The sequence below is a fragment of the Accipiter gentilis genome, chromosome 6 (genome assembly GCF_929443795.1).
Source record: "Accipiter gentilis chromosome 6, bAccGen1.1, whole genome shotgun sequence".
NCBI lineage: Eukaryota > Metazoa > Chordata > Aves > Accipitriformes > Accipitridae > Astur > Astur gentilis.
This window is the reverse complement of record NC_064885.1, coordinates 31,651,486-31,678,445: the sequence shown is the minus strand read 5'-3', so window position 1 is coordinate 31,678,445 and position 26,960 is coordinate 31,651,486. Positions and strand designations below refer to the sequence as shown.

Below are 26,960 nucleotides of genomic sequence, written 5' to 3'. Positions count from 1 at the left end.
GCTCTCCTCCCTGCCTGTTGTGTGCCCTGAGGTGCACCATGCTTCCCTCCTGGGGAGAGAAGCCATGCTGCCCGGAGATGCCCTGCTAGGGAGCAGCATGGATGAGCAGTGGATTTGGCCCGGAGCCCAGCCTCAGAGCTCCTCCTGCCTTGTGATTTAGATGTAATCTAGGTAATGTTGTGCAAGTCATTCCCTCTGCCTCCATTCTCCTTCTTCCCTCTTTCCACACACCCACCCTCAGATTTGGGACTGTGTCACCATGATCCTGTGTTGTAAAGCACTTAGACCCCCGATGTGAAATGCTTGGGGGGGGACAGCTGGGGACTGCTGCTTGCTGTGCATCCTGTATCACTAGCCTTAGCTTTCAGGCTTCTTATTTACAGGACATTAAAGTCTTTTTACAAACTAACTTTTGAAGGAACCAAAACGTTTCTCCAGGCTAAAGCTTGAAACTGTGCGAGTGCCAGTTGGGCTATTGCTTCCCCTGCTTGAGATCTCGGGCTTTACCAGTGTCAGGCCCACCAGGTGTGAAAATTACTGATGCAGAGGCTGTTTGAGGGCTTACGGCATGAAGGAAAGCCTCTTCCTGTTATGTAGCCAGAGCTCAACACAGTACCAGCACTGCTATGTTAGCTGCGGTGCTGAGCCTCAGCAAACTCACCCCACTGCTTGTAAGGGCTCATTAGCTCACCCACATAAGCTGTGACTGGGACCTGACTTGCTCCTGACCTCCTTGCGATGGGAGCAGACTGACCCCCAGTTTACTATCAAACCTGCACCTAGAGGTCCTTGGACCCCCCTTAAAATGTGAGCCTGGAAGGGATTCCCTTGGGAGGGGACAGGAGCAGGGCTGCTGGGCTTGGTGCCCAGCCTGGAGGGCATTCGTGGAGCCGGCAGCGGGGCAGGCAGCACACCCGTTCTGTTTGCATTTGAGCGTCAGCATCGCCATGGGTGGGAGAGAAAAAGTCTTCCTGTGACATGTTTGCTGGGTGGCTGAGCACTGAATGACACCTGTTCATTAATCAGCAAGGTGGTGGCTGGTTTTGCGATAAGTTCCTTGTCTCCTGTCTCTTCTGCTGCAAACTGCTCAGATTACTCATTCTTAGTCATTTTTTTTGACCCATACTCGGTGCGTTCTTGTAGGCGTATGAGCAAAGGGGACTCCAACAAAAACTAGTCCGTGCGTTTCCAGATATCCTAGTAAAATCTCTTACAGTACTGACACTCATAAAGGAAGTGGTGAGGCCCCTAGGAAAAGCTTCAGAAGAGTCATCGTTAGTTCTGTAAGGTTTGACAAAGACAAAGCATGTGGAACAATGGCTTTTCAATACAGATTCTATAAGGCATTAATAAATTTGACCTTTATTTGGCATCCTCTTTGTGTGCTGACTTCTCAGAGTCATTTTTTGCCCATTTCCTTTACCCTGCCCCTCAAGAGGGCTACCGAGGTTCAAGACTTTCTTTCTGGGTTTGTATTCCAGCAAACTGATCGGTGCAAGATAAAGATAGGGAGAACTGGGTTGCACTGGTGCTGCTGGCGTTCAGAGGGAGAGCTGCAGCACGGTCCCTGGCTAACAGGAAGAGCAGCTTTGTCGGGGAGCTGGGTTCCAGGTTGAATTTGCAGGGACACGCTGGAAGAAAACCATTTCCATGCTGAATGTCTGACACCACGAGTGCAAAAACGCTCTGATGCTGTTAGCCACCCTGCTGATCACAATCAGTTTAATGGGGCTATTTTGTTTCAAACACTTGATATTCTGATTCATGTTGTGCAACTTATTTTGGGGAAGCTTCCTAAACACAGAACTTGTGGGGTCTTTCTCTTAAGTGGGGTAGCTTGGAAGGATTTTAAGGGTTGATAAAGCACGTAGCCAAGATTGACTCTGTTGGTTAGTGGTTGGGAATGACTAACTTGTGACCACTTCCCTCTCTGCCACACAGGTCTGAGCTGTTGCCAACCACCCCCTTGCCTCTGAAAGTCAAACTCCTGGGGCGCACCTTACCCTGGACCCCCAGGATCATGCCTCATCCACAGCGTGACCCCAGCGTAACCTGCTTGCTGGGGAAGTCAGCATTTCTCTGCTCCTGGGAGAAGCAGGGCTGAGCATGCAGGCAGGTGCTGACTGCCAGGGAGTGATGCAGGATGGCCAGGTATTCCTGCGTGCTGGGGGCTCTCTGGCTCTGTGCAGCATGCTGCCTTCAGCCTGCCTGGCATGGCTCAGCAAGGGTGTTAACAGTTCACTCAGCTTTTTTTAATTTTTTTTTTTTCTTTTTCCACTGGCCATACCAATCTGATTACACCTTCGAGGGATCATCTGCCCCTAAAGCTTAATTAAGGCGCTCTTGTCTGACTCGTCACTGACTCACCTGCCACTGTATGAGCTCATGTCTGACTTGTCCTAGGAAGATAGTGAAATATGTCAGGCTTCTCTGAAATATAGCAGGTTTTTGTTTTATTGCACCCCTGACATTGCTGTTGGCTGCTGCAGAGGTGAACAGAAAGATGACTGCCCCAACTTGGTTACATTTATCTAAACTTAGTCGCTTGCCTCTTTGTGCCTTGAAAAACCAGATGGGGTTTTGCTTGCACAGCTGTAGGTATGTTAGAGTTAATAAAAATAAAAAATAAAAATTAAATAACCTTTGAGTTTTGGCTTCAGGCAAAGTAGGTGAAATGATGTGTTTTGGAGATGAATGCTCTTGCAGGAGGCAAGATGTAGCTTGCAGGAGAACATCTGCAACCAATCCATTCTGTATGAGATGGGGCCAAGACTTGTTTGTATCTCCGTACCTGTTCAAACATGTTGTAGCACAGCAAAAAGAGGTTTTGAATGCATTGAGGAAGGGTGGGTAAGAAGGGAGAGAGACATCAAGCTGAATGTTTGCTTAATAGCTTTGATTTCTTCATTAAACTTTTAGGCACTTTAATAATTTGATTAGCTGCTTTCAGAGCACTGCTGAATCCTTTCCCCCCCCCCCCCCCCCCCCCCCCCTTTCTTTCTTAAAAGAAAAGAGAAAAAAAAAAAAAAAAACAAACCCTCATCTTGGTGCTGGAAAATGAGCTTGCTTTCTGGCCCGGAGCAAATCTGGTAACCGTTGCTACCTTTGCGTACCCACCCTGAGGACTGTCAGTGGAAGGATGTTCTGTAATATGTTGATCAAAGAATGTGCAGACATTCAGTTACCAGGCTGACTGCCTGGACACCAGAATGCAGCTTCCCAGTCAAATGCTCCTTGCCAGCTACTCCCATCCTCTTTGTTCTGTAAGAACTGAATGTAGAATGAACATCTAGCAACTGCAGTTTGCAGAGCTCGTTTGCCTGCCTTTAATTGTGCACTTGAAATGTCTCTTTCTCAAGGCCTGTGGCAGCACAGAACAGTTACATGACTCAGGAGCCGCTGAAGAGGTGAGGTTGATAATAGAGGTTCTCATATTGAGGTTCTCATATCGTCATACTGATGGTTCTCATCATCATACTGAGCTCTGTGGTTTTATTTATATTTTTTTTTAAGGCGACCCCTGAGATGCACATGCAGCTGTACTTCAGGTTTGCATATATAACTAATGTGAGTTTCGAATGTGCAGACTGCGTGTGACTGGAATCTGTTGTCATTGGAGCGTAGCAACTGTTGCTCAGATCTCTTTTCTTGTCTTATGGGCTGGATTCCTTGCTGGGGAACTGATTTGGGCTGAATAGGGTAGAGAAAGTGAACACAGTACCACTAAAATCCTACCAGAGGAAAGGGGCGTGCATTCAAAGTGCCGTTCTACATAGATGGGGTTGTAATACTACCTGGGTAGTATTTTGCCAGTGCTTAAAACCAGCAGGCTACAATTTAAAAAAAATTTTTTTTAATTTCCCTCCCCTTGCCTCACACCAAATCCTGCTGTGACTTTGCCAAAAGTGTTGCTTAAGCAAGGCAATCCTGGTCATGTGCTAATGTTCTTCAAGGCCCCAACACACAAACGAATTAAGGAACTGCAAGATGCAGAATTGCCTGTCCTATGCCTTTGATGTAGACAGGGCTCTTCCATTGTGCATTTGCTCATCAGAGTGAGGTTACTCTTTCTCCTGTGTTTTCGTGCATTTGTCAAGTCCCTAGTGCCTCTTAGTGCTGTTGTTCACCTGTGTTCCCTGGCTGGCTACCAGAAAGGCCTCCTGTGGCTTGTCCATGCTCGGCAGGTAGACACCCATGCTAGGGGTAGCCTTAGGCTCCATGCCACACGTCATGGACCTGTCAGGCTGCACCTAGAAAGAGAATTGCTGTGTCTGCGTGGCGCTGCAGCAATGGGTCGGGTTCACTGTTGCAAATCGAGTGTGACAGTCTGGGGACTATGCAGGGATGGCTCGGCCATGTCTGAACTCCTTTCTCCTGCGTGTCACGCACTGGGTTAACATGTGGCAAGCCAGCAGTCCCTGCAGCTGTGCTATGGGCATGCCTTTATCAGGCTTCGTGCAAGAGCACCTGCTGCTTTTGCCTGGCCCTGAAAGGAGCATCCTGACCTAGAGAGGCAGTCAGGGTGCAGACTGTACCTCACTCCCCATGCTTAGGGCTTTAGGTGGCCCTCTTGTCCTTCCTTGAGTTAGCTCTGCTGGACTGCTTGAAAAACCTGATGTGTAATTCAAGTTGCTTGAATGGGTCTCTGTCCTGATGTGCTGGTGACTCATGCAATCTTCCTTTTCTGCCTTCAGAGCTGTGTTGCCGTGCCACTCTTGAGTAATAGCAAAGCTCCTTTCTGCAGAAATCTTCTTTTAGAGAGTTTCCAAAATGGTTAGCTATCCAGGGTTTTGTTTGCTTGCTTCAGAGCTCCTGTACCAAAATCACTGAGGAAAGCAGCCAAAGCCACATGGTGGGAATGACATTCTCTCACTCAAGCACTGACTTAACTCTTTGGTTTTATCCCTCTCCTGAGCAAACATTGCCTTGTCCCTAGATTCCTCCAGCCACCCCTGTACAACATATTGAAACCATTGTTCACTCTCTGTGAATTGTGTGATGTAATTATGCCCCCCAGCCCACTACTGCAATGTAAAAATGGGCCCCTCTTGCTTTTGCAAGGACTTTTCAAGGAGCTTGTTCTTTGGAGAGGCAGCACATCAGCCTGTGTGGGAATGGGGGGGGGGGGGAGTGTTTGGGGGGTTTTTTTCCCCCTTGACTACCTGAGCAGCTAAAACCTGTAACCTACAGGAGGTGGAAGCTCCATGCAGAAAATTAGCTTAGGTTGGTGGAAGAGTTGAGATCGCATTTTTCTTGGCTAATTAAAGGATTAAAGGTGCAGAGATTTAGAGTGAACTGTCAGTGTGCTACAGAAGAGAGCCTTTGATGGTTGAATCTGACCTGAGATTAAACAAATTGCATTTAAATAAGAAATATGTGGCAACAGTTACAGTCTAGTTGGGCCTCTATCATTTGCTGTCCTCCAGGGTCAGGTAGCTGGTGTGCTGTGATCACAACTTCTCCTTCTTCACAAGCTTGCTTCTTCCCAAGTGTCTCCCTCTGGGTTGTTTCAATCTGTTGCCTCTGCACTTTGTAAAACTGGGCTTATTTCTCCTCACCTGCTGCTTTGTGCAGAGGAGGCTTGCACGCTACTTTACATGATAATGACCCTACTGCTCATCATAGCAGTAGCACAACCACATCCTTGTGGTGTGTTTTGTCATCTCTGACCCTATTTAGGGGTGGGGGGTGGAGGGGGGTTGCATCCTGGCACTTTGATGTCTGCAACTGGGGAGCTAAATACTTGTTTCTCTGTGGACTCTTTGCTGTTGTTCAGTTGTGAAGCTGGTGGATGGAAAGAGTCTTTTGGGTTATGCTGATAGTTTAATGGTGTCTTACTCTGCATAGTGGTGGCTGATAAAATTCTGGAGGGGTAGTTATCTTCTGCAGGTTCAAAGTCCTTGCTTTCTTCAGTGTCAGTTGATTGTCTTCAATAGGCTACACTTGCAAATGGCTTGTCAGTGTTTGTCCCAACCCTCCTCCCACCTTCTTGTTTGGATAGCATTAGATTTAGAGCTGCTGAGGGGATGTTTTTAAGTCTTACCCTTGATAGCACTTGCAACGGTGCTAGCTCATGAGATTCACGGTAGCAATCTCAGGACAAAAATTGCTTTCTGCAAGGGCAGGAATTCATCTACGCAGCATCGTGCAGGGCAACAGCACGTTCTGTCCATGGAGGCTTTGCACCTTTCTCTGATGCATCATGTATGAGCTGTAAGGAAAACAGGAGTGCCGGACAATGTGAGCCAATAACTTCTTCTGATGTTGCAACTCTGTCTTGTTTTGCTCCATTTTGTTTTATTTCTTTTTAGGGAGGAAAGACCTTGCCTTTAGTTACCTTCAACCCATATAAGATTGTGAGGGGGTTTTGCTTGCTTTCTTTGTTGGGAAGATGGAGGAAATCACAGAATTGAAACTGGTGAAAATCTGCTGGGATTCCATAATCACTCAAAAACATGGCATTACTTACTAATTGGGTGTGGTTAGTTGGGAAATCTGACTTTAAAGTTACGTTTCCCAGGGAACTATTCCTCTTCTCATTGTTATCCAGTAACAAAGACTGCTTTTTGTTTGGGAAAGCAGTCTTGCTTTGAATGGGATAGCTCTTCTTGCAAAGCATCCGTGGTTGGGGGCTTCAGAACTTGCAGTTTACAAATGGAGCAGTGCAGAGGTAGTGAGGTCTGCAGGGACAAAGAGCGTTTGGCGTTTTTCTTGGAAAGCCGTGTTCAGATTGTGGTCGTGAGGATTTGCATCTAAATCCACATTTATTCCTGCCATATTTCCAGTTAGGTCATGCAGGTGATACGATTATCTTTCAGTTACCAAGTGAAATAAATCAATTGCTAGGTATTGAGAGACTCGCTGTAATATGTTTCCAGTAATTTATAGTTCTGTAACTATGTCATGGAGTGTTTGGGCAATTATTCCTGATGAGTTTACTTAGGCTTGTAGATGTGCCTGTAAAGTGCATCCAGGTCCATGCAAGCTTGCTTTATGCACTTGTGTATTGTTGTTGAAATTATAAAGCAACTTAAGAATCGGGTAAAACAGGTGTGGACTATGCTGTGTTCAAGCCTTCCGTTTCTCATGTGACATGATATCGCACATCTTTCTTTGGCTTGCATGTCAGCTAGGATGTGATTTTCCATTCTTTTCTTGGGGTGTATGAGATGCAAAACTGAAGAATTTGATTTTTACAAGAGGGATAGGAAGGACTGCTGCTAACATTTCCCAAACTCATTGCAAGCCTTCCTCCCTTTCTAAATGTTGCTCTGCAGAATGGCTGTCTTCCCTTAGCCACTGCAGTTGCTTCAGGGCTGCTGGCGAGCATGAGAAAAACCGGAGGAATACCCCAAGCCTGGGATGGGCTTGTTGCTCTTCCTAGCAGAGAAGATGCCACAGCATTGACCTCACTAGCTGCCTGGGGCTTGAGGTGCTGTGTTCGGGAGCTGGGGACGTCTGAACGGTCTGATGGCTGCAGCAGCAACACCACTACGTTCCTCAGTGTGGTTCCTGACAAGCTGTTTCCCACGGTATGTAGGAAAATCAAGGTCTCAGTTCAGTAAGGCACTCAAGCGAGTGCATAACCTCTAGCACGTGAATATTCCCTGTGAAATCTATTGGGTTCTGTTGGAGTCAGCAAGGCTGCTCCCATCCTTAAAGGTAGGCATCTGCTTAAACACCTTGCTGAATCATGTCTTGACTTTGAAAGTAGGCTCAGGAGAAACCACATGAGTTGACTCAAGGACGGTGCTTAGGTCATTGAGGATGGAAGGAAAGGGCTGAGAGAGAGAGGAGGGTCTGGGTGAAATACAGATCCCAGAACCTTGCAAATGCTGGTAATAGCTAGTGACTGTGTTCTTGTCTGACTTTCTTGCCATTCATCCCCAAAGCATAATTGTATGAATAAAAGGCTTAAATGTTTGACTTAGTCACCATTCATCCTAAGTATGCTGGAGCTGCTGTCATGCTTTATTGATCTGGCTTAGATCTGAGTTACTACATCTTTATGTTCTCAGTAAAACTATGACTTGCTCAGTTAGGTGCCATGTTTGTCTTTCCTAATCCTTGTTTTCTCTGTGACCCAGAACTAGAGTATGACCTCATTGAGTTGATAAATCCAGAAAACAGAGGGATGTTTGAAGAAATGGTTTGGTTCAGTTTGGATTCTCTGTCTTCTAGGAGGAGATGGCCCTTAGATGGTCCTCATACAGAGCTCGGTGTTTGTGTGTTAGTTTGTTGCCTCACTCACCACCCTGGCCAGAAAAGCTTTGCTGGCTTTTCACTTTAATTATCAATGAAATGCTCTGCAAGCAGGAGAACAGTATTTGCATAGATGTAATGCTGGAAATTGAGCGTAATGTGATCAGGAAATGGGACAGGCCCTGGCTGTTATCATGGAAGAGACTTGCTGGTACCTGCACTTTGTTTCAAATGTAATAAGATCTGACTCAGGAAAGTTTCCTGGACGTTAATAGAGAAAACTCAGTGCCCTTTTGGCAAGGGACTGGTGCTAACCTTTCTGCGCGGGAACAAAAGAGATTTCTTGCAAATTCATATATCTGTTCTGAAAGGGCTGCTCACAGTACGCTGAAGATTTAGAGGGAAATGGTCTCCCTTGGAGCAGAAAGGCGGGGGGGGTGTGTGTGTGTGTTCAGGACTTTCTTTTTCTGAGATAGAAGCCAAGGAACAAGGCGCTTGTGTGAGCTGCCAGTGAAATCTCAGCGGGAAGACATGATGCTACTTGCAAGGTATGCACAAGACAAGACCAGAGGCGCCGCAGTGCTTGATTACTGTCAAGGGCTCCGTTGGAACTTGTCTTTGCTCTTTGGCCTGCAGCATTTATGTAGAAATTGGGGACGCTGCTGCTCGCTTCCAAAGCTTTGCCTTGATGGGTCCTGCCCACATCTTAGGCGGGGAGGAAGGGGCGGGGGGGCTCAGAGCCTATGAAGTAAACAGGAAAATTACTCACCTTAATGATGCATTTCACTGGCACTGCCGCTTTGAGAGCCTGTCAGATTTAATACTTTCTGTCTTTCCTTCCATCACCTCCCATAGGTGTGATTAATACTTTATTATTAGAAGGATGAATTGGAGAGGTATCTGTACTTTCCTTCAGGTGGAATAAACGGGGCAAAAGGAAGGCGAGCAGGAGAGAAAGGGAATCGCCTCTTTCCATCGGAGCCGTTCAGTCTTTGCCAAGAGTGCACATACAGAAGAGCACTCGTTGACTGACTTGGCTGGTGGCCCCTTATTCTATCGGAGCATTCAAGTTCACAGCCGAGACCGCCGGCCTCCTGGTTAGCTACCAGCTCTGCTCCATGGGGTGCAGTGGCTGGTTCCCCACTTCAGCAGTCCTGCACTTGGTCACAGCACGACACTGAAGTAGGCATGGCCAGCCAAGAAATTACCCACGCAGTCATCAACCTGCTCAAACTGCTTAGTCCACTGTAGAGGCAGAGTGTCTTGCTCTTTGCTCAGGAAAGACCTAATGTGTTTTGGCTGTGGATTTTAGTATAGGTAATAAACCCCATGTTTCACAGGGGGTGGTCTCAGATGTTTTCACGTTTTCTAAGCTGGGCTGGGCTGTGGTATCCCAGAGTTCTCACACTGGCTCTGACGGACCTGTGTCTTTGGATGGAAACTTTGGATGAAGAGCTATAGAGAGCTACTGTGGGAGATATCTGAGCTGTCATGTGCACAAATTCAGGATCTGAAGGTGTGTGTTCCACCATCTGAGGAGACAGGAGTGCTCAGACAGACCTGCCAGCTTTCCCTGTGGGTGAATGCTGCTGAAAACTGCTCCCTTTGAAATAAATCTGGCATCCCTTGCTTGCGCTGAACTATGCTGTTTGGAGGTATCCTGCAGTTTGTGTTGGTAATGCGCTCCCCAGCAGGAGGGTTGTTGCTGGGCCATCTGAAATGAGTAGGGAAGCTGATCCTCCACATGGGTTATGGGGGAATGAAAAAGGGATCTCTTATGGCCATGTGCACAAGGCTTAATAGGTAACACGAGTCCAATGATGTCTTCAGTAGTGCTTTAGGAAGGCAAGGAAAAAATACAAGCCATGTCTATCTGAAATTCTTCTGGGGTTATTTATCTTTTAAGTAGAGTCCATTGAACCTAAACCATAAGTTGAGAAAGAGTGAACATGAAAGAAAATATATCTAGGCAAAGGTGTTAAGTATGAGAGGTCAGAAGACATTAAACCTGGTTTTAGCTTTGAATTGCTTGGATTTTCTCTCCTGTAGCCACCTGTCAGAATGAGTGTGCAAAGACGACCAGCTTGCATCTCCTCTGAGCCTGCCAGTGACCCAACTAGGAAAATGGGTCCATATTTGCACACATACTCTTAGTCTTCTAATATGCCGACCCTGTGGCATTTTGCAAGTAGGTCAGTCCTTTGGCATGAGCCAGAATTTGGGTGGAAACCTGTCACCATCTAGCAAAGTGTCCTGCTTTCCAGGGTGTTGAATGGCTGGTGCAGTCTGTGGCAGAGTGCCTGATACCTCTGGGTCTGACTCTGCCCCTAAATTGCAGGCTTGGGATGTTGCTGATTGAAAAGACTACGTTGCCAGAACAACTCCATTGTGTTGTTGGAGTTTGTTTGTTTGTTTTTTGTATTCTCTTGTGCAGCTTGGATTCCCTCTGCTGTAGCAGATACTGTACTAAGGACTCATTTACTTTCCTCTGAGATATCCTTGAAATCCCCTTATTTGTAGATGAGGGAAATAACAAGAGTTTTGGAGTTACGTCTTACATCTGGCATTTCTTTGTACCCTGTTTCCTCCCCTTGACCTTCAGCTGGTGTGGAGCTACCTGAACCTGTGACTATATCCCAAATTGCTGAGGACCCAAAGCCTGTGTCTACTCGGGAGGGGGGCTGCAAAGCTTGACCTGCTCGTCTGGGACTCGTACAGCCGACTCATGTTGATGAAACCAGGTTAGATTTGGTGGGAGCAGGCTTATTTTGGAGACCTTTAGGATTTTTGCTTTGCCATTTGCTTATCTTAATTGAGCATGCACAGAAACAATCAGTAGGGACAACCTCTATGTGCTGCTGTTGTTCTTACCTCCCTATGGCTGAGTTCATCACCCTTTGACTTTCAGCAGGGGACAAAAGTGCCTTGGAGATGCACTGAAAGCTGGTGTCTGATTACTCCAGACAATACTCCTCTGGCTGGTTAGTTTTTGGAGTTTGGCTGGTAGGTTGGAGCATGCTGGAACATGTGGACTTGAAACAAGTGAGATCTGGGACGCTAATAGGAAACAAACAGCAGCCTTCCTCTTTGGCTGAACCTGAAACAGATGATTGTAAGGTTTAATCCCCTATGCCAAGCTAGGAGGAGGTTTGAAATGGCCAACCTGGGCTTTACTTAAAGCAGTCCATGAACAGAACGGGTTCTGGTGCTCAATGTCTGAAGCTGAGGCACCTGAGTAGGGAGCAGTATGTGTTGGAGCGGGTTTGCTGTCAGGAGCCTGAATACATTCTTTCCAGTTCATTTGTGGAGTCCTTTAAAATTAAATTCTGGTTTCCTTTTAAAATACAAGTTGAATCAGACCTTTTTTAAGTTCAGGTTCAGCTTCACAAATGGCCTTACACAGAGGCAGACCGACTTAAGCAGGTGGTGGTTAATAGTGCTGCCAAAAGTTAAGCATGTGCTGAAGGTTTTTTTTGCTAAATCAAGTCTCGGAGGTTTTTACCTGCAGTTTTACCTGCAGCCTTGGTATATATGATCTGGTGTAATGAGTAGAATTGCCTGGAAGGACTATTGCTAATTAAGTCGCTGTCACAGTGTCTAGCTGGTGTGACACTTGCTGTCATACTAATCAACTCGGTTTCATGTAAGCAAACACATGTGGTCATATATGTACTGTACACTCACTTGTATTACCTGCAAGTAGGTGCGTGTATTTTATGTAGATGCAAATACTTGTAACTTCAGTGTAGCACTTAGTTTGCAGTGGGTTCCCCTCCTGATAGGAGGATGTGAAGCAGCCAAGGATAGTGGAGCTGTGAAAGGAGGGAAGAAATGCAATGGAGTTATTCACAGAGCTTCTTCTGCACTCACTGTAATGATTAAAAATTTTGCTTTCAAATTTTATTGGCTCACTAATTAATGTTCAATAATTGAAGTGGATGTTTTTCAAATCCAATATTAACTAATGTTTCAGCCTAACTTTGCTCACTCCTCACTGTTCTGCAAAATTTTAACACTTCATAGCCTTTAGGTGAGTTTGGGTAGCATGAGAGTGGACTTCCTACAGTGTACGTTTCTTAGTGTTGTATCTTCTTTGGTAGTCAAACAGGCTGCTTATGTTGTTGTGCATTTGTAATACATAACTCACTGGGAGACCTAGATATCAGCTTGAGAGGCTGAGAGTTGAACAGGATAAAAAGAGCTTGTGTCCAGCCCTTCCCCACACACCCACAACCCCCCCCCCCCCCAACCAAAAACAAACAACCACCCCCACCCCCCCCCCCATGCTCAAAGTATAACAACACAGCATGAGATCCCATGCACAGGAGGCTTTATTTGCAAAATCATCCTAAAGACACGTCCTTCAAGGAAGGAGATACCACACAGTTAGTGCTTTATTGATGGCCTCTGAATTGGCTGTGTTAATGTCAGTTAATCAGCAGAGCCTATGAAAATAACATCACAGGGATATGCAGAGTCACAAGCTGGGAGTCACTCTGATCCTATGGGAATCAACGTGGTGTCCAGAGCCTGCTATGCCTGCAAAGCACGTGTGCTTTGGCCAGTTACATTGCATCAGAGGGAACTGTGCCACAGTCGGGATAATTTTCAGGTGTTTTGTGTATGTGTGTAAATTCGTGTTTGCAAGAAGGCATCTGAGAATGTACCTCTGATTTTGGATAATAACATAAAATAAATGCTCCCTGTGGAAGCTACTTCATTCAGTGAAAATTCCCACGTTATTTTGTAACATGGGATTCCGCTGTCAGTGGGCACTTACTGCGACCCACAGGGGAAGATGTTGTTCAGCATTTCTCAGCTTTGCCTTTCAGCACATTTGCTTTCGTTTCATACGTTCACCTCACTTGCAAAATTTCTGGTGCAAAATAGTCTATCAGAAATGCAAATTACTAGATATTGTTAGCATTTGAAACTTATTTGGTACTGCTACAGTTTCAGTTTAGAAACCGGTAGAGAAACTGGACGCAATACATGAGCGGAGTGTGAGCTGGGTACGCAAGGTAAGGTCATTTGTCTGTAGTGGTCTTATGGTTTTGGTTTTTAAAGAAGCTAGTTTCAAAACCTTTTAAAAGGGTAGCAAAGGAAGAGAAGTTAACTAACAAAATCCAATAGTAAAGCCTTCCTTTACAGCCATCACTTCGTATCAAAAAACATGTGTAAAATAATTCCCAGCTTGCCTCTGCTGTTTTCCAGCAGAGTTTTTTTTCTCTTGAAACAAGACACTTTTCAGTTAATTCTTTTTGTTGTTGTTCATCTAAAAAAAGTGTTTTCAACCCAAACCTCAAGAGGTCTTCATTTGTTGATGAAATAAGTCTGTAGATATGAAACTGAAATGTAAAAGCCCTCGAATATAAAGTTTTCAAATTTACAACTGTTTCACAGTGCAAAAGCAGTTTGGGAAAATATCAGTGTTATTTCTGTTATCATTGTGGCTTTGCTCTCAACGCTAGGTAGGAGCACTCCTAAAGCAGATAACACATCCTGAACCAGGTAGTTTTGAATTAAAATCTCTGGGGAGCCTTAAGCGAGATGCTGAAGTATTGTCGCATGAATGAATGATCTCATTTTCCTAAAGATGGGAGAATCTAGGGGATGCTCCAAATGTGATATTTGGGGGAATTTCAGGGGGTCTCCTATAGCATGACTACTTGTGCATGTCCCCATGCACGGTCTTCTCAGCCTGCTTCAGCCCTGTCCTCTGAGATGGGGTGCATGGCTGGGGATGGGTATTTGCAGGGTGGTGGTAGGGAACTGGACGGGAGTGCAGCATGGGGATTTGTACGTTGAGGGGGGAACACGGAGCTGGCTTCCTCCACCAAAGCAAGTAGGCACAGCTCCACATCTGCCAGAAGGGAAAATACTGCTTTTCCTTCCCTTCGCATGGCGCGATAGCACGACGCAGGAGCCGTGCCAGCTCAGCCGAGCCCAAGTGTCCCTGTTCAGCGGCTTGGTGGTCAGCACCACTTCTCCCAAACCCCTGCCCATGGGCTGAGACCCACGGTTAGCCACGGCTGGCGGAGAGAGGGCGAGCCGGCTCCACCGCGGGACTGCACCCAAGGAGGGGATCCAGCACACGAGGCACCGTTCCGCTGAAACCTTGGCCGCAGGCTACGGTTCTCCGTTCTCCTCCCTGCCACCCCTCCCCTTCCCCGTTTACCTAAGCAGGTCAACACACATATATATTTTTTTATTTAATTTTTTTTTTTCCACTAAGGTTTCCAAGGCACAGCACCAGCTGCCATCGGCGTCCGGTCCGGCGTTGGGAGTGCCGCCTGCCCCGGGGCAGCCCAGAGCTGTACCGACACGCTTCTCCCCGCTTCTCCCGTTTCTCTTGCGGTTTTCGTGGCGCTGCCTGTCCCCACGCAGCTCGTGGGTCGCGTCCCCCCCTCCGCCGTCCCCTCCGTGCTGCCGGCCGGGGGGACGCGGGGCCCACCTGCCTGATGTCAACATCTCGGAGGGTGAGGCTGGGGAGGAATGTGCCGCTCCCAGCCCGGCGCAGGTAATTAATCCCTGCGACTGACAGGTGGCAACAGGCGGCCTTTGGCTGCGGCTCCTGGGGAAAAGCGCTCGGAGGAAGGATTTTAATAGCTCATCAGCACCGGTCGTGCGCGCCTGGCAGGGACGGGGAGGGGGCAGAGCAGCTCAAGGGGAAAATGAAGTTTAAGTCTCTGCAAAGGCGGATGCCCTTGGGTGAAGCGCTGCCCTTCCTCAAGAGGGAGACGTGGTTTCTCCTTCGCCCCGCAGGGGAGAAGTTTGGTTAAATGTCTGCAAAGCACTGGTGGGGACACATCAGCATCTCCTCCCGCTCCCAGCCTCCCCGGTGTGGCCTGGTGGTTTCCCCTGCAGGTGGGAGATGCTCACAGGTGGTGAGGTGGGCTGTGAGTCTGACGCTGGTTGTCACGCGTGGTGGATCTGTAGGCACGTTGGGGCTGATGATCGCTGGACCTACCGCTCGTGCCCGTGGTTTCAATGTCTGCTACTGCCGCTAGCAGCAAGCGGTCTGGTTTTCTCTGGAGCCTGATGAGATAGAGGACCTCAAACTGGAGCTGCAACAAGTCAGCTAGTAAGCGGTGGGGTTAAGGTTATGCTGAGCTGAAGGTTAAGCCTGGCAGGAGACATCCATGCCTGCAGCACTCCTGGTAGAGTAATTCTTGGGCTTCTCTGCTGGGTGTCTTCTGGGTATAAGTAACTTCCTAAGAGTGTGTGTGCATGTGCACACGTGTGTATCTGGTATGTCCCCCACCCCCATGCCCTCAACAGTTTTTCATGAATGAAAAGTTAAATCACTGTTCATCAAAGGAAAAACTTTGAAGGTGCATGCATAAATCTCAATTTTTTTTATTCTTAGTAGGTAGCTTCCTTTTTTCCTACTGCCTTTTTTCTCCTAAACGAATAAACCTTATGCAGGTGATTTTCTATTTCTTTGTGACTCTCCTTGTTCTCATCTGTGAACACTTTGCTGTAAGTAAATGTTGCTTTCCCGCTCTTCTAACCTGTTCTTTTTTTTCTCCTTCTTGGAGTTAGTTTGATAGGGGAGAAAGTATAGCTGACTGATGGCTTTGAAAATGTCAAGCAAAATGAATCTAGTGTTTAACTGAGTTGAGCTAAAACGTGACTACTTGAAAGAAGTTTGTAAAACATTTGAAAGACTTGTTGATCTGAGCAGAAGGGGCTCAGGGAGCTGTCACGCCATAAGCCAACCTCTGGGATCACCTTCAAGTTGACATCCGTCAACATTTGTAGAGCTGACTGAACCCCGCTCCTTTTAAAGACTTAGGGACCATAATCCCTCAGCTAGATCAGATGGTAAAACAGATATTAGAGGTAGATTTCCAAAGTAGTGTTTGGAGGATTTTGCTGCATCAGAGTTTTGCAGGGCAGTCAAAAGCTCAGTGAAAAGCCGTTGCAGCTTGTATTGCACTGAGCGCTTACTTCTGGGAGACTTCTGTCCTTTCTAGCAACAATTCTCCATTTTGAGAGGTGAAAGGTGTTTTGTTTTCTCCTTTAAACTCTTTGTTGACACACCTTCTGGAGAAGGGGCTTGCTGAGAAATCAGACAGGTGTTGCCTGATGGTAGCTGGCATATGTATATTGTGATACTGAATTACCAGCCAGGGTGCCAAGAGTGGGTAATACAGTATGTCTGTACAGGCAGGTGGGGAGGGCAAGCTGCAGGCACTGGAATGTTTTCTTCTTTCCTTTTAAAACATATTGCTAAGCAAAAAGCTAAATTCACTGTTGTTCTTAGCAATCTCTTGAAGTCTGCTTATTTGGGCACGACATGCAGCACTTGAACCCCAAAGAAAAGTCCAAGCCAAAGCTCTTTCCTCTCCCTCTCAAATGGATAACACATCGCCAGGCTCTGCTCTTTTGTTTTAAATAACTCTGTGGTCCGTACATCTGGTAGAAGCAATGTTTGCGCTCCTCAGGCTGTTGGCACAACTTTTGTTCCTGCTGCTAGATAATGACTATTGTCATCTTGTGAAATGATAGCCTTGTTGATTGGGTCAAGCTCTTTTTGGTATTTTTGTTCCGAATTAATTTAGTTTTCCTACTGAAACAAGTAACAAGTGCATTGATTAACAGTCGTGCTCTGGATTTCTGGGAACTGCTTGTCTCATGATCTTACCCTTCATACAGTGAGTGTCTGCCGGTTCCCATAGGAAAATGGTGAGCAAGGGGGACTGTCACCTCCTGCAAGGTGGGGTGATTTGGAGAAGACCACCAGAGGGAGGCATGTGTGCCGAGAGGGGTGAACCTTGCTTGCAGGCACTCTCTGAATACACAGACAGCTCCTGCCTCAGTTTTTTTTTCTCAACCTCACTTGCTTTGAAATCTGTATACAATATCCTGTCTTGCTCCATGGATATAGTGATTATCACTGATTCAGTACGAAGTTACCATGACCTAGTTGTTCGCATCTATTTATGCCAATAGATGGCTGGGCATCAGGTTACCCACGATTGCAGCAAAGTTGGCAGGGTGGGAAACTCAAGCCCCTTACTGTCTGACAGCAGGTACCCCGTGGACAGATTTACACTGGTGTTAAATGACCGGCCGCTCAGTGATTACACGCTTGCGGACGGCTGTGCCTGGAGTAGATGTGAAATTGTGGCTGTATGCCATGTCCCTGAGCCCTGTGTAGTGCCCGTCAGGCCTGAACTCCTTTTGCAATCGGGTGACAAAAAGGCGACACAGCCCTCTTGATGTCTCGTCCGCCTCTGCTGGGAACTGCAGCTTTGCCTCCCTCTGCCCTGACCATGCCCTGAAGCAGAGGCGGACTCCTGGTCACCCTCCTTTTCTGACATGCCAAGTTCAAGGTGTTGGCCAGAGCCTGAAGCTCTTGAGTCTGCCTTGTGTTTTGGGGACATACAAATATTTCTTTGGTGGACAGGCTTGTTCATCATAACCCATTAGCCCTTGGCCATTTGCTTTCTGTGAATTTAAGCTGCAGATCCAATGCCTTCCTTGCTGGTTGTAGCCAAAGGGATCTGACAGTTGGGGTGCTGAAGGGTGGACAAGAAGCAGATTCCTTCCTTTGCTGGAGGAAGGGCCACGCTGTTTGATCTGGGGCCTCGGTATTCATGCTGGTGTTGGGCACCTCTTCTGTCCTTCTGAAAGCAGTGGGTTTTTTTTTTATTTTTTTTTCTTCCCTTCTTGTAACCTCAGCTTTCTGTCTTTGAAGATATTATACATAAAAATACAGTCAACACCAAGACTCGTGATCCGTGACTGAGGGGCGTGTATCTCCTTCCATTTGTTCAATTCTCCAAATGCCTGCAGACACTGGACACGTTGGCTCCTGGTGTGTGCCGTGCCCTCCCTGTGCCATCGCACTTCCATATTTATGCTTTCATTTCAGCCCATTGCCTTTGGGTGCCCAATTTCTTTACAGTCCAATGATGTTAAGGCATCCAAGCAATTAGTTGGCTCTTTGAGATTTTTGAGGCTCTCTGTCCCTGAAACCTTCATAATGCTATGCACAAACTGATGTGTTGAGGGAAACAATGCTTTCTAAATGTTCTTCTTCTTCTTTCAAATGTAAGTGATTCTTTTCCTACCTCTTGAGATGAAGAGACAATATAGTGATCTCACTCTTACCTTCAGTAAGGAATTGTTTTTTAATTAAAAAACAATAAGGAATTTCAGGTTACAAAGATGTAAGATATAAATCACCATCTAGATCTGTTTCGCAACTTTTTTTTTTTTAATTGTTTGGCATGTTCCCCATTTCCGCAGGCTGGGTAAATCCTTTGTGGGTTTAATCTCTAGCCTGAAGGCACATAAAATACATTGCACAATTTGGCCTTTGCATTTTAAAGATTTTTTTTTTTTCCTTAGCTTAAATACCTGTAGCATCTTCTCTGCCATATAGCAGCGTTGCATTGAGTGAGGAGGGAAGGGACCAGCTTGCCTTATTTTTAATCCCTCTCTCCTCCCTAGCGTCTCTCCCAACTTTGTTTTTTCCTATGTTGGCAATGTTTAGGCTTTGAAATGCATATAATCCCTGAATTTTGCTAGCTAATCCTTATGCTGCCACATCACCCACCACACACCCATGCATCCACCAGCTCTTCCCATCCCATCAGAGTGGATGGCCAAGTTGTGCTCTTGACCAGTACAAACATGTCAGTGCTCTGTTTGAACAGTTGGGACCAGGGCCATATCAGCCATGGCTGCTAGAAATGTTTTTTGAGAAAACAACCACCTTGGGGCTTTCACTTTTCTTTCTCTCCAAGAACTGAAGAGATGGAAGTGGGGAAATGCCAGCAGTTCCTGTGGGCTACATGGTTAGAGTTACTGGGAGAGCTCTGTGCTCACAAATGTCTGAGCACCAGGAGAAAACTGAATGCCTCTGGAGTGGGGTACTGATGAAAACTGCCGTATTTTGGAACAACGTTGTACAGCAGAGGAGACTGGAGACTCTCCTTCACGGGGGACATCCAGAAAAATGGGTTCAGGTTACGCTGTACTAAACCGCATAAGAGTTTCCTTGCAACCATTCCTGCTAAGCGCATGCCCTTGTTTCAGTAAGGGTTTTTGAACAGAAACCGATGACTTCAGTCCATGCGTCGATGTTTTGCTGAGTAAAGGTTTCCAGATGTGAACACACTTCAGGAAAATATTACACCAGTGTTACTGCTTTAGTGGGGAACATCCTAAAAGAGGGAATCTAATATGCTCCAAATTAGCACAGTGAATAAGAAAATATTGTTCTGCTCCAGGTGTTCATTGCATGGTCACAACATCCCTTTTGGAGCCAGCTACTGGGTTGTGCTCTAGATCTCACCATGGACCTGGTCTTTGGGCTGTTCAACTCTTCTGACTGTTGATTATTTAAAAAAAAAAAAAAAAAGAAATCTTTTATTGCTTTATTTTTTACCTCTTTCATGGACATAATGCTTTGAGTTTAGAATTGTGGAGATTGCTACAGAGGCAGTCAGCAGAGGTGTGACATGCTTTTAAAAGATGACTGAAATGTCAGATTTGGTACAACTCAAATTGATCAGGGTCTTGCTTTCAAGTACTGTTCAGTTCCAAGGTTCATGTTTTTATTTCAACCCTCTGCAAAAGTAGGAGGGCTTCTTAGAAAACAGGATGAAACAATTTACACATGTGGTTTCCAGTGTTTCCAGGATTACGGGGTGCTGTGAGAAGAATAGTGTCCTTTTTGTTAGGTGGGTAATGTGTGTCCCTTGGAAGAGGGGGTGTGTGCCCAAGAGAATTAAAGACTGTCTTTGTTCATGTAAAAGCAGTGCTCTTTATCTGAAGATTTTTTGTTTTGGGAAAGCTAAGACGTAGATTTATATTTTGCTATTCTAATAACAGGTAAAGGTCCAGGGCTTTTGCTGCTTGTCTGGAAGTGTGCCCGTTGTGTGAACAAGTGCAATGAACATGCAGTAGCTGGTGCATTCAGTTACGTCTGCAAACCCATTTCCATCCTTCTGGCATGCCTCCGTCTCTAGTTGAACATCCTGACTCTCTCTTGCTCTTTTCCCCCATCCAGTATTCCACCGAACTGAAAAAGCTGTACTGCCAGATCGCCAAGACATGTCCCATCCAGATCAAAGTGATGACCCCGCCACCTCAGGGAGCTGTAATCAGGGCTATGCCAGTCTACAAGAAAGCTGAACATGTCACCGAAGTGGTCAAACGCTGCCCGAACCACGAGCTGAGCCGGGAGTTCAACGAGGGTAAGGAGGGCAGCGCTTTGTTGTCAGTCCCTCTCCAAAGCTGCCTGGCTGATGAGTGGCCAGTGTGGGGATTTGCCGGCAGCTTCTCCGTAAACCCGCTGGAAGCACACCTCCCTGCAACATCTTGTGCAGCTTTTTATCTCCTGTGCTTCGCAGGAAGCTTCATGCTATACGTTAGCTGTCCCTGTGCAAGCGTGTCCTTGGGAAGAAAATACCGAAATAAACTTCACGCCTGCCCAGGTTGGATGGACGTCTGTCCCCGTGGCAGGCCGTGCCCTTCTGGCAGCCTGTCCCTGCTCTGCTTTTGCTCCCGCAATGAGAAGCAGCTGTTCTTGTGCTCAGGAATGAGCTTCCACGTCGCTGGGACAGGGATCTAGTAACAGGATGCAATATCATCTCCAGTCCTTAATCCACGCCTCAAAGACGGAGGGGCTGTTTATCTCTAGCAGGATAACGCTAAGTGCCAGCATCAACTGTAGGCAACCTTCCTGTACATTTAACGCTATTGGTTCAGTATTAATGTTTTAATCTTTTCCTTGCTTCTTCTCATGTTAGTGAAGTAGTGGTTGTTTTAAAAATGTCCTGGGGTTTTCTGCAAACTCATGGGCTGGGCTCTGTTTTTGCCTTGGCCACTTCAGTTCACATAAGTTCAGATGAGCATCTGTTTTATTCTGCATGCATTATTTATCTCCTACTGTAAAAAAACCCGGTTGGTGTCAGTTAGCAGAATGTCTTAGAAGCCTGGATACCTTTGCTGGTTACAGTGCAGCCAGCTAGACAAGCCCTGAAATAAGCAAGGACTTGGGTGTGTAAAAACAGAGTGGAGTGAGACAGTTCTTTGAAATAGTTTTTCATATTAGAAATTGCTTTTCTGACAGAACTGCATTTTTTGAGGGTTGATACCTAGCTCAAAAATGGAGTTTTAAGAAAGAAAAAACCTAAACCTATCAATTCTTATTCTGAAATTATTATTTCTCTAGAAATATGCTGTATTTCGAGTAAGAAATGAACTGTTCATACACAAAACAAATTCTCAAGATGAACCCATAAAAGGCTTCTCTCATCAGAATTTAATTGTGTGTTGTAGAAACACTGAAGAAAATTTGCAGAAAGGAAACTTTTTTTTTTAATTATTGGAAAGGGGCCTAGGAGCAAAGAAGATAATGTTCCTTTCTGCCGCTGCTGTAAGCAAGCGTGATTTTTCAAGCTGACCATTAATTAAATGCATATTTTTCTTGCTGCTTGAATCTTGTTTAGCTCCTTAGGATCAAGACTGATAGGAGGGAACAGAAGAGGGCTAGCAATTGACGGGGAAAAGAGCAGGAATTGAGACTTGAAGAAATTTGCTTTGTGTATGCATTAGGGGGAAGAAAAGAAAGGCTTTTCAGCTGGTGTGAAAATCCACATGGAGTTACCTGCTGCAAGAGTTGCTGTGAGCTGCCATTCAGTTGACATTCGGGCTAGCTTAACTCTGGGATCTCGGGAAGCCCAGGTTCAGGTTTACTCGCAGGTGTCCAGAGTGAGCTTGAGGAAGCCTGTGTTGCCTTTGACGTCTGGCAGCGGAAACCTTGGGAAGGGATGCTTTAAGGGCTGGGAAGCACGTGTGTGCTCTGATAGACCTCTGGGGCCAGGTGCGGGCGTTTCCCTTGGTGGAAGATCTTGCTGCCCTGTGCGTGGCCTTGCTTCACTGAACAGTGTCTCTTGTGTTTTTTTGCCTCCTTGCCCTTGCAGGGCAGATTGCGCCTCCGAGCCACCTGATCAGGGTGGAAGGGAACAGCCATGCTCAGTACGTAGAAGACCCCATCACCGGGAGGCAGAGCGTGCTGGTCCCCTACGAGCCGCCCCAGGTACGTTGTGAGCTCAGGGTGGTGGCATCCCGGCACACAAAGGGGTGGGGGCTGTAACCCTAGTCGAAGGAGTCGGGACCTTGTGCTTTCCCCATCCTCATCATAATGAAGCCCTTCTTCCTCTTTGTCAGAAATGAGCTTTTAAACACCCTCTTTATCCCTTGGGAGCAAGAGTTCTTAATTTCTTTTAAGGAAGCCTTGTGGTGGGGCCTATTTCATGCTAGTCTGATTGCAGCACAGATGTGGAAGTACAAGTGGTGAGCCTGGAAAAAGCAGAGCTTTTCATCCACCGCTTCTTCTGTTCATCCTCTTTGTCTCATCCAGGTTGGTACGGAGTTCACGACAGTCTTGTACAACTTCATGTGTAACAGTAGCTGCGTGGGAGGGATGAACCGTCGCCCGATCCTCATCATTGTCACACTGGAAACCAGAGAGTAAGTAGTCCATCACACGTGTAGCCCTTTGCTTGAGAGGTGGCCTTCTGGCTCCTCTTCTGCTCGGTGCAGCATTGCATATCCATAGGGACCTTTTGATGTAAGGTGGCCATGGGCTATTTTTCAAATCTTAGCAGGTGGGAGTTGCACAACACCTGGGGCATCCTGATTGGGAAATGGGAGGCTTGGGTCTGTCTGTGCATAGTCTGGCGTGAAGTTGAGGGACACTGCTGGCCCGCGTCTGAGCTGCCAGCTGACGTTTCCTCTCACCCCTCTTCCCAGTGGGCAAGTCTTGGGCCGCCGATGTTTCGAAGCCCGCATTTGCGCTTGCCCAGGCAGAGATCGCAAAGCAGACGAGGACAGCATCCGCAAGCAGCAAGTCTCCGACAGCACAAAGAATGGTGATGGTACGAAGCGCCGTAAGTAGCTGGCAGAGCTGGGCAGATTGCAGATTGTGCTGTCACCGGTTGCAGGTGTGACCCTGGCGCTTGTGCCGCGGGGACGGAGCAGTGCCGTGCATGGGCTTGGAGGCAGGAGCGCATTAGATGTTGGTTCTCCCAGGGTGAATCAGCCTGAAAAATGAGCTACTGTTCACAAAACAGCAGCTTTTGCCAGCTCCCTTGCAGCGCTGTCTGTGTTAGATTAGCCCTGCTAGCAGTGGCTGGAGGGGGTGTTTATTTGCCACCCTCAAGGTACATGGCTGGGACTGTGTAACCACTTTTTGAACCTTTGCTGCTTGTTTGGAACTGTGCTGTCATTCTCTGCTCCTTCTAGCTGTGTCTCGTGCTGTGGCATGCATCTTCCAGCCACAGGGATCTAGACTAAGACTGCATGTAAACCCTGCTGTGCACGGATGGAGATGCTCTGGCAAGCGGCCTCTCTCTGTGCTCTAAAGAGTGCAACGTACTCATCAGACACGCAAGATGTGGGAACCCAGCTTTAGTTTCCTGCATACGCTCGATGATGGCACTAGGCTTAACAGCAAGGCAGCAGGTTTTAACAGGAGGCAGATTGCAGTGGGGCTTTGTTTTCATAGTGAATTCTGCATGCTCCCTGCCTGTTGTCTCGCCTTCGTGGATCACTGATCCACCAACAGCTCAAGAGCGCTCTAATACCAAAGCTCGCAGTCTTTCCTGCAAAGAGCCAGTGCTTGTTCTAGGTATGGCTTGCTGGGGTTTTGCCATATATCCAGCACTCCTTGGCTGATGTGTTTCCCCAAGCAGTATGGCCACCCAACGTCTGCAAAGTTGTGTCTGCCTCATGGAGCCAGGAGCTGCAAGCACAGTTCTGGGGTGGCTCAGGCAGAGACCCTTTCAGACCACTGCAGATCTGAAGATCTGAGCTGGCCATGCATTTCATATGTCTCTTGTATCTCTCTTTTTTTCTTTTTTTTTCCTTTTTCTTTTCGTGTCGTGTCCTGTCCCCGTCCCCCCCCGTCCCCCTCCCCCGTCCTCCCCCGCTTTTTTTTTTTTTTTTTAATGGGATGCTTTTGGGGTTTCACTTCCAGCTTTTCGACAAGGAACTCATGGCATACAGATGACATCTATCAAAAAAAGACGTTCCCCAGATGATGAGCTCTTATACTTGCCGGTGAGTTCTCTCTATCTTTGCTTTTACCCTGTGTTTAGTATCTTCCTCAGTGATTTGAGGCAAGTCAGCTGCTCACCTAGATGTCAGAGAGAACTGAGGATGGGGATGGGATGTGGAAATTTTTAGGTTTTTTTAATCCCCAGAGCTACCTATTTTAAATCCATGTTCAAAAATAAAATAAAAAAAAAAAAATCTCATTAGCTGCTGACTGAGAGTGGCGTGTGCAAGGCATATGAGGATATCCCAAGATATATGTCTGTCCTGGTGGAAACACTGTCTTAGAGACCTAACTGGGTTTTGTCCTCTATCATTTCTGGGTCTGTGGCACCTGAGCTTTCTCTAGAGGTAATGGGTGTTATCTTACAAAGGTGGATGCTTCTGTGGCTTTTATATGTGTTATCATTGTAATGCAGTGATAGAAGTGAAATACACACTGTATTAAATGTAGGATCAGAAAGTGCAAGAAGTATCTGTAATTGGCCATTCAGCTGCTTCCCTGTGAGACACGTTTAGTTGGATAAATCACAAACCATGGTGTGCTTAGAGGAGAAGGGAGGGCCAAACCCAACATCCAAATTCAAGTACACTTCTTCCTCAGGGCATGTAAGATGCAGCACCAGATCTGCTTACATCCGAGGCAGGTAAAGACATTTTCTGTCTAACGGATTGGATCAGAATATTGCTTTTGGTTGGCACAGATTTACATTGAGCCAGATGACAACCCCAAGATGTTCATTAGCCTGTAGTGTCAGATTATCGCTCTTCAACATTATCTGCTGTACCTTTAGCACAAGGCTTAGGGGTTTTACTGCGTATGCATAGTATATAAACAGAGTATTTGCATCCTGCTGTGGTTGTTTACTTGACTTTATCTAAAACTCGCTAAGGTGGCTGTCACTAAGGACTATAGATGCAGTCCTTTAAGGCTTTTCTTTTCCCCCCTTTCCTTTTCCCATGATCCAGGTGAGGGGACGGGAGACATATGAAATGCTACTAAAGATCAAAGAGTCCCTGGAACTAATGCAGTACCTTCCCCAACACACAATTGAGACCTACCGGCAGCAGCAGCAGCAGCAGCACCAGCACTTGCTCCAGAAGCAGTGAGTATGAGTGTGCTTGCAGTGACCTGCGCACTGAGGGTGGTGGGGAAGGGGGAGAGAGGAGAGAGACATAGAAGGCTTCTGCACAGTTGTTTGTAGGGACACGGTGCTCAACCAAGAGCCAGGCTCTTGTAGGGTACTGCATTGGCAAAATCCTTTCCAACAGCATAGCTGCTTGTTAAGCCTGTGGTCAGAACTGGTAGAAATTGACACCAGGAGTTTGGCCAAAGCCAAGTTTCTGTACAGAACTTGAGAGACTCCAAGTTTGAGATCCAGATTTCACAACCCGTGTGATGGGACAAAGCAGTCTTCCTTCCCCAAGTGCATGTCCTGACTGCTTGCAAGGTCCCTCTCTAGTCTCTGATCCCACACAATTCGCCTTTTGGCCTCGGAGGCTGAATGAGGACAAGGTCAGTGCCTCGTTTCTGACTTCTAGCCAGAGTCCAAGGCGCAGTGCAGCAAGGCAGTGCCATTGAACAGCCTGCAGACAAAACCTGCTGCATGTGCGTGCCCGAGCTGGGGACCACAGGGTGGGTGTGCTCTTCTCTCGTCTGCTCCATGGGAATGGCAACAATTGCAGAGCCATCTCCATGCCTTCTCCAGGGCATCCATCTGAGCACCTTGCCAAGAGCATGTGAAGCTGGGACTGCGAGCACTGGCTTAGCTGAGTGCTTGGACCCCACTGCTACACATCTCTGGTGCTGTTGGAGGGCTGGTGTCTTGGTGGGATATAAACACTGTAGGTTCCTCAACCGTAAAACGGGAAGCTGAAAGTTAGGAGTGACGGTGAGACACCTAAGAATTCCTTTGTGACCAGTGGGCGCTTCAAAGAAAGACTCCACGCATGCCCTTTTAAAATGTTTTTAAAAACTGTACTTTGTCACTGACTCTCCACATTGCACATGAGAAACTTTCCATCCGGGCAGACGTAGTCCCTATCTGAACTTAGCTGGCAGGGCTGCACCAGAATTACTTTGGGTGGCGTAAGTGCCAGGAGGATGATGGGGTGAAGAAGGGCCAAATAAGTGTCTGGTTTCCATTTTCCCTTCTGTTCCCAAAGCTTTGCAATTACAGAGACTGGGTCAGTGAATGACTTTCCAGACAGACAGTAAGCAGTATCATTCATGGACATTGCTTCACCTGCTGTATTGGGTGACAGAAAATAGCCACCCAGGCTGAAGGTAGCCGCCAGCGGTAGTGCTTAGGATCTTGTGCGTTCCTGCTGGTAAGCTCACGCGTCAAGAGGCTGTGGGTATAACTCATTCCTCTGCGGAGGTTAGCATGAGGCCAAGGCACCACATAAGTCCCACTTGAGCCTGTAGGGATTTATTTCGGTGCCTTGGCCTTGTCTCAGGACTTCTGCAATACCACGGCTTTCTGCCAGATCTCTGCATGTGTTCACATTTCGACCTGTGTGTTTTTAGTGTCAGCTGGAGTCTTGTGGAGGTGTGAAAAAAGCCTTGTGCCAGAATGGCTGGAGCATCCAGGGGCTCTGAACTCTTTTTTGGGGCACTTAAAATTCTCATTATTATTACTATTTATTTTTATCAGTCATCTGCACTGTTTGTATAT

The 26,960-nt window shown here is 46.8% G+C and overlaps 1 protein-coding gene across 4 annotated transcripts in view; it reads left to right on the top strand.

Annotated features, from left to right (window-relative positions):
- TP63 (tumor protein p63) overlaps positions 1–26,960 on the top strand; it is a 106,669-nt gene that overhangs the window by 65,667 nt on the left and 14,042 nt on the right. For 3 of the 4 annotated variants that reach the window (XM_049802360.1, XM_049802362.1, XM_049802363.1), the window contains 6 exons: positions 20,231–20,417; positions 22,149–22,264; positions 22,589–22,698; positions 22,981–23,117; positions 24,206–24,288; positions 25,252–25,388. In XM_049802360.1, coding sequence (XP_049658317.1) covers positions 20,231–20,417; positions 22,149–22,264; positions 22,589–22,698; positions 22,981–23,117; positions 24,206–24,288; positions 25,252–25,388 — 770 coding nt within the window. The remainder of the gene's footprint in view (positions 1–20,230; positions 20,418–22,148; positions 22,265–22,588; positions 22,699–22,980; positions 23,118–24,205; positions 24,289–25,251; positions 25,389–26,960) is intronic. The other variant, XM_049802361.1, reaches the window with a different exon arrangement.